General features: G+C 46.7%; 2 protein-coding genes across 3 annotated transcripts in view; one reads left to right on the forward strand and one right to left on the reverse strand.

Moving 5' to 3' along the window:
* SCAPER (S-phase cyclin A associated protein in the ER) overlaps positions 1 to 12,257 on the forward strand; it is a 139,416-nt gene extending 127,159 nt beyond the window's left edge. For both annotated transcript variants that reach the window (XM_030954978.1, XM_030954979.1), the window contains exons 30-32: positions 7,523 to 7,714; positions 10,224 to 10,275; positions 11,834 to 12,257. In XM_030954978.1, the coding sequence (XP_030810838.1) occupies positions 7,523 to 7,714; positions 10,224 to 10,275; positions 11,834 to 11,928 (339 nt within the window). In that variant the 3' untranslated portion in view covers positions 11,929 to 12,257. The remainder of the gene's footprint in view (positions 1 to 7,522; positions 7,715 to 10,223; positions 10,276 to 11,833) is intronic.
* A 1,456-nt stretch (positions 12,258 to 13,713) lies between these two features.
* ISL2 (ISL LIM homeobox 2) lies at positions 13,714 to 17,073 on the reverse strand. Its single transcript, XM_030955406.1, has 6 exons — positions 16,938 to 17,073; positions 15,781 to 15,970; positions 15,327 to 15,586; positions 14,932 to 15,215; positions 14,675 to 14,845; positions 13,714 to 14,543 (listed from the first exon to the last, which is right to left on the reverse strand). Exons 1-6 carry the CDS (start codon positions 16,993 to 16,995, stop codon positions 14,427 to 14,429), a joined length of 1,080 nt encoding a protein of 359 aa, XP_030811266.1. The 5' UTR covers positions 16,996 to 17,073; the 3' UTR covers positions 13,714 to 14,426.
* Positions 17,074 to 17,424: the final 351 nt, after the last annotated feature.

Consider the following 17,424-nt stretch of genomic DNA (forward strand, 5'->3'; position numbering starts at 1 on the left):
AGTTGGATTTCATTCAGAGTAAATGACTGCAGAGTCATGCCCAAAGCAGCAGCCTGAGTTTAAAGGGGTTCATCATGGAAGCTGGGGATGTTATCAGTGTGAAGATGATTCTTCCAAAACAGTGCAGGGCTACAAAGGCTAATTCTGATCACTTCAGGGCTCAGAATAACCCCTGAGGATTTGAGATGTGTCGTGATGGGTTTTTTATTTTATCTGACAGAAGATAGGTATTTCTTATACATTGGATCTATAATAATACTTTCTGATTAAAAATTATTAGGCCAACACTTAAACATATGAATCTTCTGTTACATTATTGTGGAAACAATTAAGCTTGGAATTTTCTAGAAAGCAGTGACACCCTTTGGTTTAACAGGGTCCTCAAGTATATCATTAATACAAAGTGTGAGAACAGCCTCACATTTAAATATTTATTTTTGTGTTAATAAATGCTAAAATACTATTACTCCAGAAATTAGGCTTTTCCTTAATACCTTCTCCTGGTCAGATATTAGATGATTATTTTCTCCTGCAGCTTGGACAAGTATTAAATTCACAAGTAACCTCAATGCATATTAGAATTGCTTCCATTTTCCTTTCATCACATTGTAATGAAGTTTATATTTTACAATATTTGTTTAATGTTATTTATTTATTGTTGAATATTTATTGTTGAATTTAATCTTACATATACTTCATTTGTTGTCTTATAACTAAGGGGACTTGTTAGTTGTCATTTTGGGCTGCATTTTTTCAAAACTTTGTACAATGACCTTTTGCTAGATTTTCCACTAGCATCACCTTTGATAAACATTTTTGCATTTTCAGTGCATCATTGTCCTGGTGGTTGGCCCTTGTCCTATATTAAATGTTCATATGTCTTAGGATGGTTACACAAAAACTGATGCAACAATTTTTTTCTGTGATGTATACACAGAGCACCCTTGAATCTGCTTAAACCATAGAGCTCTAAAAGGACAATGCTTAGAATGTGCTTTATAGGAAGACTGATGTTATTCCTGAACCACTCTTATCTTCTCTCTGAAGGCTTACACGTGACACTAAGAAAATAAACACTGGAATTTTTCAAATAGACAAAATTCTTATTTTTAAATTTCAGTGTAGCATTCTGGAACTTTCTTTTTGCATGGAACTGGTGCTCTGATTCCTGAGAAATGCCAGGAGGAATTTAGAGCATTCTTTGCTCAGAGCTTTGCCAATAGTGGAGTTTGCAAAATGGAAAGAAAAGAGCTTGACCTTAAAACAGAAGAAGAGCCTAAGTGGTGACATATTCTGCTGATTAAATACTAGCAGTATGAGATCTGTTTATATAGAAGCAAAGAAATAATGCAGATCTAACTTTGAAGAGAAGCTCTGGACTACTAATATAAAGACTTATTTCTTTTACAAAGTTGTAAATAACCTGATATCAAACAGAGGGATTTAACTGTTTGATGGAATACTGTTACAGGAATTAGATGCACAGTTCCTGTTCAATGAAGTTATTACTTGTTAGTACAAATTAGAATTGGCATTTATAGAAATGAAAAATACATGGATAAGAAACATTAGTGGTTCCCATAGTGAGTACCATTTTAAATGCTAATGTTTATCATGGGCATGTTGAAGTTTGGCAGCACAGGTCATCTGAGATAGCAGAGAAGGCAGGGAGTGCCCCTCAGAGAACCATTCACTTTTTAAACTGAGCTGTTCTAAGAAAATTGCATCTGAACGTGAACCACATTAGAGCAGAAGAGCACAGACAAGTAAAAGGCACATTTTAATGCTTGGTTTCATAAAAATGAAAGGAGATTCTGTTGAGAAGGATGTTTTTCTAGCAAGTGAATTCAGCTCCTGCTAATAAGCACTGTATTTGTTTCTGAGTACCTGTGGAACACCCCGTGTCACTGCCAGGTTTTTCTCCAAGAGCCAAAGAAGGTTTTGCTTCAGGAAGTTCTGAACTTTCCAGCTGCTTGTTCCTGTATCCACATTAGAACTTTGTCTCAGTTTCCACTTGAGAAAAGAGCTACAACTCCGAATATTTGGTCAAAACTCACAAAACCCATCAGCCTGACTGTAGACTACTAAGCCCACGGCATTTTCAGGCAGAGTCAGTCACACAAGAGCAGTGCACTTGGATGGCTTTTAAGGTTTTGTTCAAAACTCCCCATTTGGGTTTGTGCCTACAGATTTCAGTTCTCTCCTTGGCAATCTTTTTCCTTTCTCTGCTGCCCATTTTCCCTTTCCTGTGTGGATGAAAGGAGCTGATGGGCTGCAGAAGGCAGGCATGGTTCCCATGGCCTGGCTGGGAATGGTGCTGGGAGGCACTGCCAGGCCTCAGATGGCAGCACAGCTGCTGGGTGTTGTCTCCTTTTGCCTTGGCCATGCCCCTGTGGCTGCTGTGTGCCCCAGCAGTGCCACTGCTGCCAGCTGTGCCTTTGCTCCCAAAGTTTCTGCCCAAAGTGAATCATTTCAGTTCTTTGTTTTGCCCTTCCACAGACAAAAAAAGTTTGCTGCTGGCTTACTCTTCTACCTGACTACAAAATTAATTAGCTTCTTTAAAAGATCATTCTGGTGGGTTTATTGTGTATATTGACAGAAATAACTCACATGAATGATGTTTTTACAGAGCTGCAAATGTCCAAGTGAAGCAAGAAAACCTAAATCCACCAGTAGAACTAGACTAAATATTGCTCTAAAAATCAGCACTTCCAGTCTGCAGTAATCCTGGGCTAACCTTGTGTGGTACACAAGTGGTGAAAAAGTTCTTGGTCTGACACTGAACCCTTTATTTTGTTATTTGTAATAAAATATCTGACAATATTTAACATACACACATAGAACCATTGGAAAACAATCTGGGATCATAATCTTCTTTAAATCTCTGGAAGATTGCAAGCAGAGTTTTATATTAAGTTAGTTCCTCTTTTTTGAATGCAGTTACAACTTGGAAAAAGGAACTCAGATTGTCCCCAAAAATGCTATTCCATAATAAATCTTCACAGGGCAGTTTAATTGAACTGTTAGTTCTTGACAAATTACTAGCATGCATCTCCATTACATGTCTATTCAGAAGATATGAATATATGAATGATATGAGTCTATGAATTATCAATTCACTTCAATGGAACTAATATTTGTTCAGTATTTTACATACAGACATCCTTCAACTTTCTAAATGGCATTTTAGTTTTGTTGATGAAAATCCTGTTTGTACACTCAGTTACTAGATTATGAAAATCTAGTTTCAAAGGCAAGAGGATTCTTATTTCAGTTTTCTGTAAAATTAACAGTTGAATTGGTAAGATTTTACATCTGATTTCACATGTAGCTGCTGAGACATTCTGTGTCATTGCTGTGCCATTCCAAACTTCTGGATCCTGTTAGGTATGAGGATTTTATTACCCTCCTTTGACAAAAATTCATACATATGCATTTTAAAGTAATGGTAGTTTTCACTGATAAAAGGAATACAGAGAAAGATGAAGTGAAGAACAAATATATATTTGCAGTATATAAATAGAATTAGGAGGTGTTCAGCAAAACATGTTTCCTTTGCTAATTATTGGGCAAAGGTTGTCCCTATGTGTGCTACTCATTGTCTCCCTGCAAGGAAGGAAAGGAGCTGCACTTTTATGATTCTCATTCCTGCAGCAGCATCAGAACATTAATTCTGGGGCCCTTGGAGCTGACTGAAAAATGAAATGAGCTGCAGCGTTTCCCTTTGCTATCCAGAAGAAAATCGTGCCCAAGTTTTTTGGATTCCTATGGTCTGTTAATTCCTTAGCAGAGGCATTCAGTCCTGGGAAGTTCTCCTTTGCAAGGTGCCAGGAAGCGCTGGCAGCAGTGCCAGGCTGCTGTCCTGGGGGTCATACAGGGAAGGACTGAGTATCCAGATGGAATATCCTTCTGGAATATCCTTCCAGCAGTCACATCAGGTCTAGAGCCAGACCCTACCTGAGTGACAGGGGAAGCCTTATCTCCCAGAGAATGATGAGTTCCCCTCACTACTTTATTACTGTTTCATACCACATGGAGCTTTTAATTTTTTTGATTGATTGTCTTATTTTATTGCTCAAGTGCTGTGTGGCATATTGCTGGCTTTTGTCATTGGAGTCTGTTTTGAAAGACTGACTTTTATACTGCTTCAGGCTTTCACAGTGAGAAGTGAAGCAAATGGCCAAGCAATACACTTTACAGTGAATATTGGCCTGAGTAAATGTGAGGAAAACATGGGTTCCATCTAGAGACTTCAGAAATCATGAATCATGCTTTCCTAAGTGATAAACTTCAGAAATACCAGTGCAGTGGATGGGGATGATGATTGCACTTGTGAGAGCAGAGTGCATTTCCCAGAGAGTCACACAGGAGCAGGGATTGCTGCTAGGGCAGGGGAGAGAGCCTGACCCACTGGCTATTGGAGATTAAGCCAATTAACAGGACCTGCAGAGGGCTATAAAGTGGTGGGAGTGACAGAAGATAACTGATAGGCAGCCCTGCAAGGTGTTGCTCAGTGGAAAGTTCCCACAGGTCACCACATCACTCATGGTGCTGGACAGTTGGCTGTGGGTGCAGCCTGAGTGGTTGGGAGACCTGGATGTGCAGACAGACACCAACCAGGCAGGACTGCAGTCCTGAAAGTGAGGATCTGAGATGCTCCAGTCTCTCCTCAGCAGGCTTTTACACTGAGAGCAGTGTTGGCCAGTGCTTTCTAGTGTGCTGAACCTGAATTCTCACCCACTCTGTAACAGGGGCTCCACCTCCAGGATGGACAGGGCCTGGAGTTTGACTGGTGGCACAAAGGAGAATTCCCTTCATTCATGAAATAGCATTTCAGAAACCTATTTGCTGTGTCTCCTGCCTGTGTGTTGCTTGGGTGTTCCCAGGATTGTTCCAGCATTTAGTACATGTTGGGCCATAAATAAGATAAACTAAGCTGGACTTTATTCCAGCTAAGCACAGGCAAAACCAATAAAGTTATATGAATATCTGTAAGTTTTGAGATAAGCAAGGTTTTAAAAGGAAATACAGAAAACATCAATGTTAGTTTCCTGCTCTGATTTTAAAAAAATAATTGTAGTAGCTTGGACTAATTTGATAGGTCTCAGTTCAGAAAAAGAAAACCACAAAAAAATATTAATGGAACATAGGCACATAGCTGAAGTTAAGCAGGTGCTTATATGCTTGGCTGTACAGAAATGCAGTGATTTAATTAGGATCTTGTTACATTGACAGGCATATCTGATTTGCAGGCTAGAGAGAGAGAGCAACAAGAAAAGCTAATTCCAGGTAAATGCATCTGGATCCCAGTCTGTGGCAGGAGGAGAGGCAAGCTGCATTTCAGTAAGGAGCTTGTATCTCTTCTATGAGAGCAGTTTGTAAGATGAGCATTCCATATTCCAGGCCTGCAAAAGTCCCTGGGATTATTAAGCCAAGTGACTATTAAAAAAAAAAAAAATCAAGGAAGAGAAGTGTGAGGTTTTCATTTGTTTTCTTTGATGTTCAAGTCAAGTGCTGGCTTTCACTTTCTCCACCCATTGACAGTGAAGCAAGGAATATGTGCTCTGCTGCAGGTTTATTTGATTGGCTTTTTTTCCAGTAAGGGATGACTCATGGTTTTTTTCTTCAGAGTACATAATATAGTGTATCAGGTTTAGTAGCTGCATTAGTACAATGAGCTGAAATCATTAAATTGATTCCACATGTGATAAATACCAGATTAAAACAGCCAGCAACCCCTCTATATCCCTTCCTATCTTTAATGTTGATAACATCATAGTAGTAAAGCTGTTGAAAATAAAAAGATAATGAAATAATAATTCCGTGGAAGCTATTTGGGTATCTGCACTGTGAGTGTGGCAGGACTTCACTAACTATCCATGGCATTTTTAGGACAGGTAAAGGAAGTGAACTGTGAAATGAAAAATAAAAAGTCCCAAAAACTTCTTTTCCTCTGCCTATTCATCAAGGGTATGGTGGCCATGAAAAAGAAATCAAGAGTTCCCTTGTTCTGTTCTGGATCAGAAATGCCAATTGTAGTTATTTTAGTACCAATTATGATTGACTTTAAATACTTTTCTGATTATAGAATTTACCACAGAAAAATAGAACAGTATAATAGCCACTCTGGTTAATTTAAAATTTCAACAGTACTCCCAAAGTTGGGGACCCTTCCAAAGTTGCTTACAGGGTGGGAGCTGAGAGTTTAGAATCATCCTCAAAACAATGTCTGAATGTGTGCTTAATTGTCACTTTTTTGGCTATCTTTTTAAAAATTGCTCCTGTCTTTAAGAGCATTAAGACATTGCTACCAGTATTTTGAAAGGTATTTCAATGTCTTTTTTGACTGGTGAACTGAAAAAAAAGAGCAAACTATTATTTTGTTCATCTTGTTTTTAAACTGAACTGCATTATCAACTTAGTGTGTGCTCTGAAGGTATTGTTAAAAGTGCTTTGAGAACTTGTAAATCCCTGTAATTTATGTTCCTGTAGTCTCAACCGCTTCTTTCTGTCCTTCTGGTTTTAATTTGAATGCAGTCTTGTCTGGGTGTGTACCTGTAAAATTGTGTTTTTCCAAGTACAATTTACAGTCATGACCCTCAGTTTTACAGTGTTCCAGCCTTATAGGAGCTTCCTCCTATGCTGAAAAGCCAACTTTGGGTCAAACAGCTCTTTCATATTGTAATTGTCTAATCAAGGTTTCTTGGAACAGATCCGATTTGGGCATTTTTTAGTTTATGGCAAAGATTTTATAAGAATATCAAGTGAAATGGAAAGGTTCCTTTGTAGGAGACCAGTGATAGCATTGCCTTATTTCTTCAGATGTATACAGTTGTAAACTTAGCCTTCTTCATGACAACAGTCCCATTTATCTAAACAATTCTCCTTTTAGAGCCAATGGCACTGATAGAAACCGAGATAAGGAGCACAGATGGGAGGATCTCTCTGAGTCTCTCCTTACAGAAACTCCTCACTGGGCAGCTCACAATCCCCTTTTCTTTTTGGTGCCTGAGAATTCGTGGCAGACATCTCCCCTGAAACACAGTCCTCTCGAATTGCCAGCCCCAGGAAGGATGGTCAAGCTTCGGGAGGGTTTTTAAAATCCTGGATTTTTCTTTCCTCGTGCTTAGTGTGTTCAAATGGCAGGGGTCAGCGTTTTGTCTTTCATGGCTCTACCTTAGAATAGTCCCTGAGCTGTAATTCTTTATCTTTTGAATTAAGGTATTAAATTATCTATTTTACTGTAATCTGTAAATTAATCCCGTGCTTATTTGCTGTCTTTTTGGGTGGTACAGGAAAAAGAACTTTCAGAGCTTTGTATTTTTTGTATTACTCCGCAAGAAAAATAGTACTTGCACACTGAAACAGAAGTTATTTGAAGTAAATGTTATGGGCTTTATTTTTAGTACTTACTCCTCATCCATGCTCATTTTTTAGCATGACTTCAGCACCCTTGGTGGTTAAGAGGAAGAGAAGAACAGATAGATCACGTGGTTGAATTTTGTTCTGTTTGTATTTTCAGATCATTGTGCAGTCTGGCCGTCACCCCACGGTGCTGCAGAAGCTCTGCCAGTTGCCTTTCCAGTATTTCAGTGATCTTCGTTTAATCAAAGTGCTCTTCCCTTCACTCATAGCTGCGTGTTACAATAACCCTCAGAACAAGATCATCCTGGAGCAGGAGATGAGCTGTGTTTTACTGGCCACCTTCATCCAGGTACGGCTGTGCTCGCCTTTGCTCTCAGGGTGGGGATCTTCACTGCACTAGGACAAGCAAACAGCACTGAAGTGCTTCCAGTGTCTCTGCAGCTCTTCTCAAACCACAGATGATGCCTGTACTTGAGGCATTTTGTCACACTGAAAGTTTACTGAGTAGTTCAGGTTCTCACTGTTTGTGCAGAATCCGGTTTGCATTCAAGTTTCTGGATGTACTGGGAAGATGTGATGTAGATCTTAAAATATTTATTTTTTAAAAAAATTCTTGCCCATACAGCATATCTGAAATCAGTATATTAATGTGTTTACATATAAATGTACAGTTGTATACTGTGTACCATAGATTTACAGAGAGCTGGGTAAGTGTATGCATTTTATGCAGAAAATACACAAAACATATGTTTCCAGTCTAATCTTGCAATCTTTATTTTCGACAGTAAGCCACCGAAGTCATTACAAATACTGTTTTGAATAAAGATTTGCATTGTTTTTCTTCCCTTTGTTTAAATTTATATATTGTTTTATCCATCAGATTTTTTGCTTGCCTCATGGTTTTCAAGCATTTTATTAACTGTTTCCAGTGAATAAATGTAGTTTTCATAAAAATGGTAATGTTAAAAGTGATATACTTTTGGCATTTTGTAACCCTGTATCAGTCACCTGAAAGTTACTGCTGTTGATAAAGAAATGTTAATCAAAGTCCTTTCCCTAATGCTTTACAGCTATTCCAATAATAGGTTACAAACATTTCAGAGAGAAAGTACAAGAACTAAATATTTACTAAAAGTCTTTGCATAACATCAAACTTATGAGTGCAGCTACTTTTTATCCTTTTAATACTAAAATAATTGCACAGCAGTTTTTTTAAAAGAAGTTTGGAACTTTGTATTAAAAGCATTTGCCATATAGTAATGAACTTCTGGTTAAATACACAGCTATAATTTATCTTCTTTGACTTTCTTATAGTGAAACTGAAAAATATAATTTATGCATTATTAGAAGTGCGACAAGTTTAGTTTGGGGTTTTTTCAGCTAAAAAACAGGAGAGTGGAGGAGAATGTTCCCTATATGAATAATTAAGGTTGTTTACGTTGATTTCTGTTCCGTAAGAGATGGAATGGCACTAAAATCCCCAGTAGCTACGGTAAAGCGTAAGTATATTTATAAGGGTCAGCGTTACTAATACGATTTCCAGTTAGTTATATCCCAGATGGCAAGTTCGTGTACTATGCCTGCAGGCTTTTAAAAAAAGGTGTTCTATTCAAATAGGGAAGAGCTGTGTGTGCTGTGAAGTGTCCCGTCACTGCTGGCTTCGGTAGTCCTTCAGTATTTTGCCCATTTTAAAGTGTAATCCCGATGTTGCACACGCACACACGGAGCGCAGTGCTGGCAGGATCCAAGGAATGCGGAGATCCGTGCACGCAGAAGGGACTTGCTACTCTACTTCTATTTCAACTCACTGCTGTTTGTCAAGCAAATCTCTCATTTGCTTCGGTAGAAGGTTTGGGAAAGACTGTAAAATGTTGGCCTGTGACTAGAAAATGAGATTCTTCCTTTGCCAGGGAACGCCAAAAGAAGTCCTGTTTGCGTAAAAGTTTGGTGGTGTGTACGAATATAACACTTAAATACAGTGTGTTAAATGTGCAGCCAAAATCAAAGGAAGAGCATTTCTGCATTTTACAGCGCTCTCCCTACCGATAGATTTATTTCCATCAGCTGAAGTTTGCATCAGCCTGTTTATTTTTGTTACTTCTGTTTGGAGATGTGCAGGAATAAGCAGAAACATTCAGGAGTATCCATGATTTGCCGTGCTGTATCTTGTCTCGGGTAATCCCTTCTTCAGTATTCTGCTGTGTGGAGACTCCAGCGAAGGACAGGATCTGTAGTGGGGAGCTGCCTGGTTCCAGGCGAGCTCGGTGTCTGTGCTGGCTCCGAGGATGCTGCACCCCAACACCCCACAGCAGTGAGATCACACAGTGCTCAGTGCTGGGGACACAGCTGGGGACACAGCTGGGGACACAGCTGGCTGCCAGGGCCAGCAGCGCTGGGCAGCAACTCCACCTTCTCCCCGGAGATCAGCACCTCAGGCTCCCAGGTTGCTGGGAAGCACAGCCATTGAAATTGGGATCAGTCATGAATTTTGTAAGAGTGTATTTGGAGTTGGGAGCAAACGTCTGAAACACCATTTGTTTTACAGAAACATAGTTATGGTTAAATGGCTAAATAAAAATCACAATAATAACTATTTCCTAAGAAGACATCCACTAAAAATATATTTTTTGAAAACAGATATAAATAAATGTGTAAAAATCCACTGTAAATTACAGAATTTAAGTGCTGGAAGTACTGTGTTATGATATGTAGGAAACAAGCCAGAGTTTGTTAATTTACAGATTACATGAAGTATTAGTATTTTTGAATGATTGTGAAGACTTTTAAATGTTGTTTTAATTTCTCAGATGGAAGATCTGAAAACCTGATATCTTTTTTTGTTTGTTTTCCCCCCATAGGATTTTGCACAGAGCTCAGGCCAAATGGAAAATCAGTTATCTCAGCAGAGGGGTACGTTCCCTGCAGTGTAACAGAGTAACAACTGCGTAGCAAAATGTGTAGCTGCTGTGGTTTAAGTTCCTTGAATCGGTGTGGCTGAGAAGTGAATGTACAGTTTGGGGTGGGCTCCCTGCCTTACATCCTGACCTGCACATCCGTGTGTTCCAGCCTGCTGCTCCTCTGTCGGGGATTCAGGCTGTTAATCTTTATTCAATGCTGTGTGGTATCGTGTCTTAAAATGTGATACTGTACCTGCACATATTTAATTAGCTGACACAAAGGCTGCCTTCAAAAGTTTTAGGTTGCAGAAGCTATGCAGCCATGCCAGTACACTCAGGGAGCCAAAAATCTCTAAAATACTGTCCTGTAATTGTCCTTTAAAGTTTGTCAGTTTGCAGAAGAGTCGGGATTTTTTTTCCCTCCTCAGTTATTATAAATATTATTTTAAATGCAGTCAACCTTTCTAGGCTAAACATTTGAAAGATTCTCAGCTGAGATGGCTGTTACTTGCTAAACACATCTGAAATTCAAGTGTTGATGGATATCTGGTCTTGAGAATTGTGCATAAAATGTGACGCTCGGACAGTCATTTCTCCCTCATCAGTAGAAATCCACCGCCATTTCCTCAGCATTTGCTAGGAGGTGAGTGGTTCTAGGTCTAAAGCATCAAGTTTTTGTTTAAAAATAAATTATAAAATGAAAGTAACTTTATGGACATTTTTACTGTCAACATCAGATATCTCAGTCTGAAGCAGACTCGTGCAGTGTCTGCAGCACCAACTTTCCAGGACTATATTTTCATTAGATTCTTCTCAAGAAACATCTAAAATCCGAGTGGAAAACTTGCTTTTTATTTTCACTATTCAAACTGGGGGAACTTTTAAACAAAAATCTGGTAACGTGTGAATATGATTTCTAAACATTCCCCAGTTGCAAAAATTTGATAATAGTGTAGGCAGGATTATTTTTATCTCTTTTATCACTTGAATATGAAGGGTGGTGTCCCCCAAAAAATTGGGAATAGTAACACTGATGGGAATAAAACCTGAAAGCACAAACTTCACGGCTGGGTGCTGCGTGGAAGGTCAGACCCTCAAACCTGGCACAGTGAAGTCCTGTCCACGTCACTGCACACTCTGAGGAGTGAAAGCTGCATTTGTGCTTGTGCTCTGAGGAGTCAGGAACACAACTCTTCTGCGGCCCTTTGTAGTAAAAAAAAGAAACTGCTGAGCAGAAAATGCCACTGAGGCTGCCCAGAGTATAAGGAGGCTGAGTGGTGTGCCCAAGAACGTGAAGTGTGCAAAGATGTAAAATGTTCCTCTGCACAGGGCAGAGAGCCTGAGCAGCTCACAAATGGAAGCCTTTGCTCATCAGAGCCTCTGCTCCCATTCTTAAAGCCAAGCATAGATGCCGTGAGCTCCACAGAAGTGTCACCCCATGGTCTGAGGAGGTTTGGATAGGGGGAGGGGAGTAAATCACTCAAATTGGCTGCACATTCATTATTCTTGTTTTACTGCCATCTTATCTTAAAAGGGAATAACTTGGTAATTTTATGTTCTGTCTTCAACAGAAAAATTTTTCAGTTCTCAAGATTATCTTGAGCTCTCCAACAGATTCCCCCGGCAGTCCTGGGAAGAAGCTCGACAGTTCTTCTTGAAAAAATAAGAGTTGTATTTAGCTTTTAAATCCCTAACATCATCTGACTGACCAGTTCCTGCTGACTACCTTCTTTAAAACGCTGTTCCAAAATGGTTTTGATACTCTAAATACTTATCCTATAGATATATAATTTGCACTATTTATATAAGTACTGTAGATACTTCCAAGTTCTGTTTTGTAATTTTGATAATTTGAGTTTATTTCGTTCTTGTATCCAATGTCATGATTTTGGTGTTTTCTGCCCTGTGGTGGGATTTGCACTGCAGAACTGCTGAAATAAGGTTGCAAATAGAGAAAATATGTTCTATATATCTTGTAATAAAATAACTTATTCTGTCTTGTGTGATTCCTGTGTTAAAATCATCAGTATGTTTGAGTTACCATAAGCAACACGGTTCAGAAAGAGAGAAAAAAATACTCATAAGATGTTTTTCTCGGTAATCAAGAGTCAATCGGAATCAAATCAAAGTAATTCGTCAGATCTGGCCCCGGGGAAAGTTTGCTTATAATTTTTTGGGTGATTGAGGATACGTCACCTAAGACAGATATTTTAGAGCTCATGCATTTTTAACGTCTCGCTTGGGCTCGAGCGGGGCCCGCGGAGCCCTCACGGCTCCGCGCGCGCCGGGGGCTCCGCGCGCCGGCTCCGCCCGGGGCCGCTCCCGCGCGGCGGCGCCCCGGCCTGCGCTGCACCGGGGCCGCCGCCGATCCCGGCCCGCGGGCACCGGGAGCACGACCCGGGCAGGACGGGCGCCGCGACCGGTGCCGGAGCGAGGACCAGCATCGTGGTTGCCACCGGCAGCGGAACGGTCCCTTCTCGGCGGCCCCGGGCCGCGGCCCCAGCGCCGCCCATAGCGGCCCGGCCCGGCCCGGCGCGGGCCTGAGGCGAGCCCCGCGCCGAGCTCCAGCCCGGCCCCGAGAGAACGCGCCGAACTCAAGCCCGACCCGGACGGAGCCAGGTAACGGCGGGGGCCCCGCTGTGGGGCTGGGAGGGCGGCAGGATGCCCATCCCCACCTGTCCCCAGCCGGGAGATTGCTCGTCCCGGCGGGGCTGAGGCGGCCCCGCAGCTCGCGCCGGTCCGTGCCCCCTGACGGCAGGTCGCCCTGGGAGCCCGGTCCCTGCACACCCGCTCCGCCGTCTGTCGGGGTGGTGGAGCCGCGCTGCCCATCCCCTGCGGCCGGGAGGGCTCCGGTAGGGCCCGGCTCTCGCCCCGCTGTCCGGGGATGGGGTAAGGGAGCGGCTCCCCGTGGCCTGAGCTTGGCCGGGCCTGCGGTCCCACGGGGAGCTGGCCCTGAGCAGTCCCGCGCGGGTAAGGGGGAGGGCGCGGGAGCTGGAGTGGCCCTGCCGCGCTGCCAGGTGATGCCAGAGGCAGATAAGGAGTCACCGCCTGGGTCTGGACGGGGGGATGGAGACGAGGGAAGGTAGGGCTCGCCTCGCCGGCCCGGAGGAGCCCCGCCGCCCAGCCCCGCCACCCCCGGGAGGAGGCGAGGCAGCCCCGCACCGCGGCAGGTGCGGGCACGGCCGGGCGAGCCTGGGGGCTACTCCGAAAGGGAAACCTGCGCTCCGCCTCCCCGGCTATAAATAAGCGGCCCCGGTTCTGAAAGTAAATTAGCGCGGTGCGGGGAGGCCGTGCGGGAGAAGCCAGGGCTGTGCCCGTCCCGACCCGCTCTGTTCCGCTCCCCATCCGTATGGCCGCGCCGCTCCGCGCCTGGGGTGCCCCTTCGCCGCCCTTTCGCAACTTTTTTTAGTTAGTTTTTGGTTTTTTCGTTTAAAACCATTTTTGTTTTTTTTTTTTTTTATTAAGTCCAAAATATTTAATCCCACTATTCAACCGCTGACTCTGACAATAAATAACAATAACTTACTTTTGATCGTTAAAGGCGCAAACAATCCGTCCTTCGTCCATTGATAACTTAACATTATTAGTACTGATTTTCCCGTTAAAAAGTCTCGTTTCCGTGTCCCTTTTTTCCAGCGATCGTGGTGGGCCGGGCAGCGTGGCCCGAGTGAGGCATCGGTGTGAGATGAGGCTGGACGGCGCGGCTCCGCGGAGGAAGGTCCAGGCCACCTCCGCGGCCGCATGCCGGAGGAGTGTCCCCATTTTGTAGGGGTTTTTTTTATTATTTATTTTTCCCTTTCAAAAAGGAAAGAAAAACCGTCCCCAGCTCAAACAGCGGGCGAGGAAGCCTGTCACTGTGCCGGGCTTCGGCGGGGAAATCCGAGTTTCTTTGGGGAAAAGAAACACCGAAATCCGCAGGGCAGAAAAAAACCAAACCAAAACCACGAAAAAACCAGGGCAGGGGCTCTCTCTCCGGTCTGGTGAAGGCAGCGAGGATCCCGGTGCTTTTTTGGCCGACAGTAACATATTTTTTGTTTGTTTTTAAATAAGAATAATTAAAAAACAAAGGCGTTTGTCCGGCGCTCTGGGAGCGGCCCGGGGCCGGGTGTCTCATGCAGGGAGCGCAGGCATGCGGAGGTCCCGCGGCGGGGCGGACCGGCCGCTTCACGTCTCGGCCGGGCTGGGTACCATGCTGTTGGGGGTGTCGGGGAGCTGGGAGGACAGCGAAGTCACATCGCTGCCGGAGGAGGTGCCCAAGGAGCCGGACTCGGAGAAGGAGACCTGGGGGAGCAGCGGCGGTGAGGGCCTGGCGCGGTCGCCCCCTGCCCCGTCCCCCTCCCTCAGCACCCGGGCCCGGCGGGCCGGCATCTGCCCGTCCCCTGCGGCCCGGCGGACGGCCCGGCGCGGCTCACCAGCTGCTGGAAGGCGGCGGGCTGCTCCAGGTCGCTCTGCAGGGCGAACTCGCTGAGCGCCTTCCAGGGCGGCTGGTAGGTCTGGACCTCCACGGCGGTGCCCTGCACGGCGCTCTCGTGGCGGATGGGGCTGCCGGCCACGAGCGGAGTCCCGGTGAGGCCCTGCAGGCTCTGCGGGCACACGGGGATTCAGCGCGACTGCCGCCCGAGCCCCCCACCCAACATCTCCCTCCCCGCCGGGGAGGGCGGGCGCTCACCGTCTTGTCGCTGTGCTGCTGCTGCTGGAGCTGCTTCATGAGAATGGACTTTTTCTTGTCCTTGCAGCGCTTGTTCTGGAACCAGACGCGGATGACGCGGGGACTGAGCCCCGTCATTTCCACGAGCTGCTCCTTCATCAGGGCGTCGGGGCGCGGGTTGGCGGCGTAGCAGGTCCGCAGCGTGTGCAGCTGCTTCTCGTTCAGCACCGTCCGCACGCGGGTGGTCTTCTCCGCCGCCTTGTGCGCCGGCGGCCGCGGGGCGGGCGGCCGCCCGGGCACCGGCTCTGCGACGGGCGGGGAGGGCGCGCACCGTCAGCGCCGCCGCCCGTTCGCCCGCCGCAGCCCTCCCGACACCCTCCCCGCCCCGCCGCCCGCCCCGCCGGGGGAGCCGGTACCTGCGAGGTGCGCGGCGGCGGCCGGCGGCAGCGCGGGGCTGCGCGGTCCGCGGACGGCGGCGCCGTCGGGGGCCGGCCCGTGGTCGGCGCGGCAGAGCAGGTCGCGCTCCCGCAGGCAGAACTGGTCGCCGGGCAGGAGCTGGCGGCCGCAGGCGGCGCAGCGGAAGCACTCCAGGTGGTAGACGTGGTCGCGGGCGCGCATCACCAGGTCGCTGCTGCTGAACGCCGCCCGGCACTGGGCGCACTTGATGCCGAAGAGCCTGCGGGGACGCGACGCGCCGTCAGGGCCCGCGGCCGGGCCGTCGGGGCGGCTCCAGGCGGTGCCGCGGGGGCGGGCAGCGGCCCAGAGTCGGGCTTTCGTTGGGGGAAATTCGGGGAGTTTATGGGGCTTTTGTGCTTTTTCGGGTCTAGGTTATTTTTTTTTTCTAACGAGCGCCGGCGCATTCGGGGTCACCTGCTGTAATCCCGTTTGCAGTAGGCCTTGCCGTCGCGCAGGAAGCATGTGCAGGTCTCGTCCAGGGGCTGCCCGCACTCGGCGCACTTGAGGCAGGCGACGTGCCACTCCAGGTCCGGCGACACCCGCAGCAGGAAGGGGTCCTGGATGCGGCCTCCGCAGCCCGCGCACAGGGCCAGCCCCGGCCGCCCTGCCGGGAGCGAGCGGGGTACGGTCAGAGCCAGCAGTGTGCCAGAGCAGAGGTCAGCAATTAGGGAAAACCACTTTTTCTTTTTTACACTTCATCCTTTTTTCTTATTCTGATTTGTTTTGAGCTTTTTCCAAAATAGGAAGAAAGAGAAATAAAGACAGACACACTGACAGAAAGGATGGAAACATGAAAGGAGACAAATTAATACAGCCAGGAAAAATAAAAAAAAAGAAAGAAAAAAAAGACAGAAGATTGAGCAAGGCAAATAAATGCAGAAAGACAGAGACGTAAAAGTAGAATTTTGGAAAAGGAAAATAAAACAGAGATACAAAAACAATAAAACAACGGCTGAGGAAAACTTGAAAGAAATAAGGAAAGAAACAAAGAAAGAACGAAGGAAAGAAGGAAAAACAAATTAAAACAGAATGACGGAAGGAGATACAAAAGCATCGAAAACCCGGAATCGGTTAAAATGGGAATATGGACAAATGAAAACAGTAAGAGACATGGAATCAAAGAGACAGAAAGATAAATAAAACTAAACAAGAACAGAAAGAAAATAAAATTTTTAAAAAACGAAAAGAGAAATTTAAAAAAAGGCAAACACGAAAGAAATAAAGAAAGAAAAAGGGTAACATGACCAAAAAGAAGGAAAGGAAGAGCAGAGGGCAGCAGAGAAAGAAATGGAAACAGTCGAAAGAAATGAGCTCAGCGGCGCGGACAGCAGAAAGGACAGAGGAGCCGGGAAGCGCTGGGCACGAACGGGAATAGCGGCACCGGAGTTGACACGGGCCGAGCCCGCAGCCGCCCGCGCCCGCCTTGGGGCCGCAGCCCTTCCCGGCGCTGTCAGCGCGCCCCCGGGCCGCCAGTCCACCCGACGGCAGTGGCGGCGCGGAGCTCGACCCGCAGGGTCCCGCGCACGCCCGCCCGCCCTGGCCCCGCGTTTCGCTGCGCTGCGCGCACTTACTCTTGGAGGGCTCCCCCATGGCGCCCGGGAGCGGCCGCGGGAGGAGGATGTCCACCATGCGGGCGGCCCCCTGCGCACCGGCAGCGATGCGGGATGCGGAGCTGCCGCTCCACCACTACCCGCGCGGCGCGGGGCGGGGGGCCGCGCCCGCCCCCCGGGCCCGCCCCGCCGGGCCGCGCCGTGATGTCAGCGCGCAGAGGCGCTGACCTCACCGCGCGGCCCCCGGAGGCGATTGGCGGCCGCGGGGAGAGCCCGCGGATTGGCGGTGCCGAACAATGGGCGCGCGGCGGGCGCGGAGCGGGCGCACGCCCCGCGGGACCCGGCCCGGAGCCGCACGACGCCGGCACTGACGGGACGCGCGGCCCCACGCCCCGCGGGAGAAGCTCCTCCGCGCCCCGCGCCCCGGGCCGCCGCGGGACCCTCTGCCCCGCCCGCCGTGCTGCGCCTCGGCCCTGGGCGCACGGGGAGCGGCGGCATCGGCAGCCCG

This window comes from Camarhynchus parvulus, chromosome 10 (assembly GCF_901933205.1).
Source record: "Camarhynchus parvulus chromosome 10, STF_HiC, whole genome shotgun sequence".
NCBI classification, from domain to species: domain Eukaryota; kingdom Metazoa; phylum Chordata; class Aves; order Passeriformes; family Thraupidae; genus Camarhynchus; species Camarhynchus parvulus.

Bases quoted from the DNA above. Each gene is read 5' to 3' on its own strand.
- ISL2 (XM_030955406.1), bottom strand. From the start codon at position 16,995: ATGGTGGACATCCTCCTCCCGCGGCCGCTCCCGGGCGCCATGGGGGAG. The intron at 15,216-15,326 runs GTACCGGCTCCC...CGCCCGTCGCAG, and splicing joins CGCCGCCGCGCACCTCGCAG to AGCCGGTGCCCGGGCGGCCG. The intron at 14,544-14,674 runs GTGAGCCGCGCC...CTGCTCCCCCAG, and splicing joins CCGCCGCCTTCCAGCAGCTG to GTCTCCTTCTCCGAGTCCGG.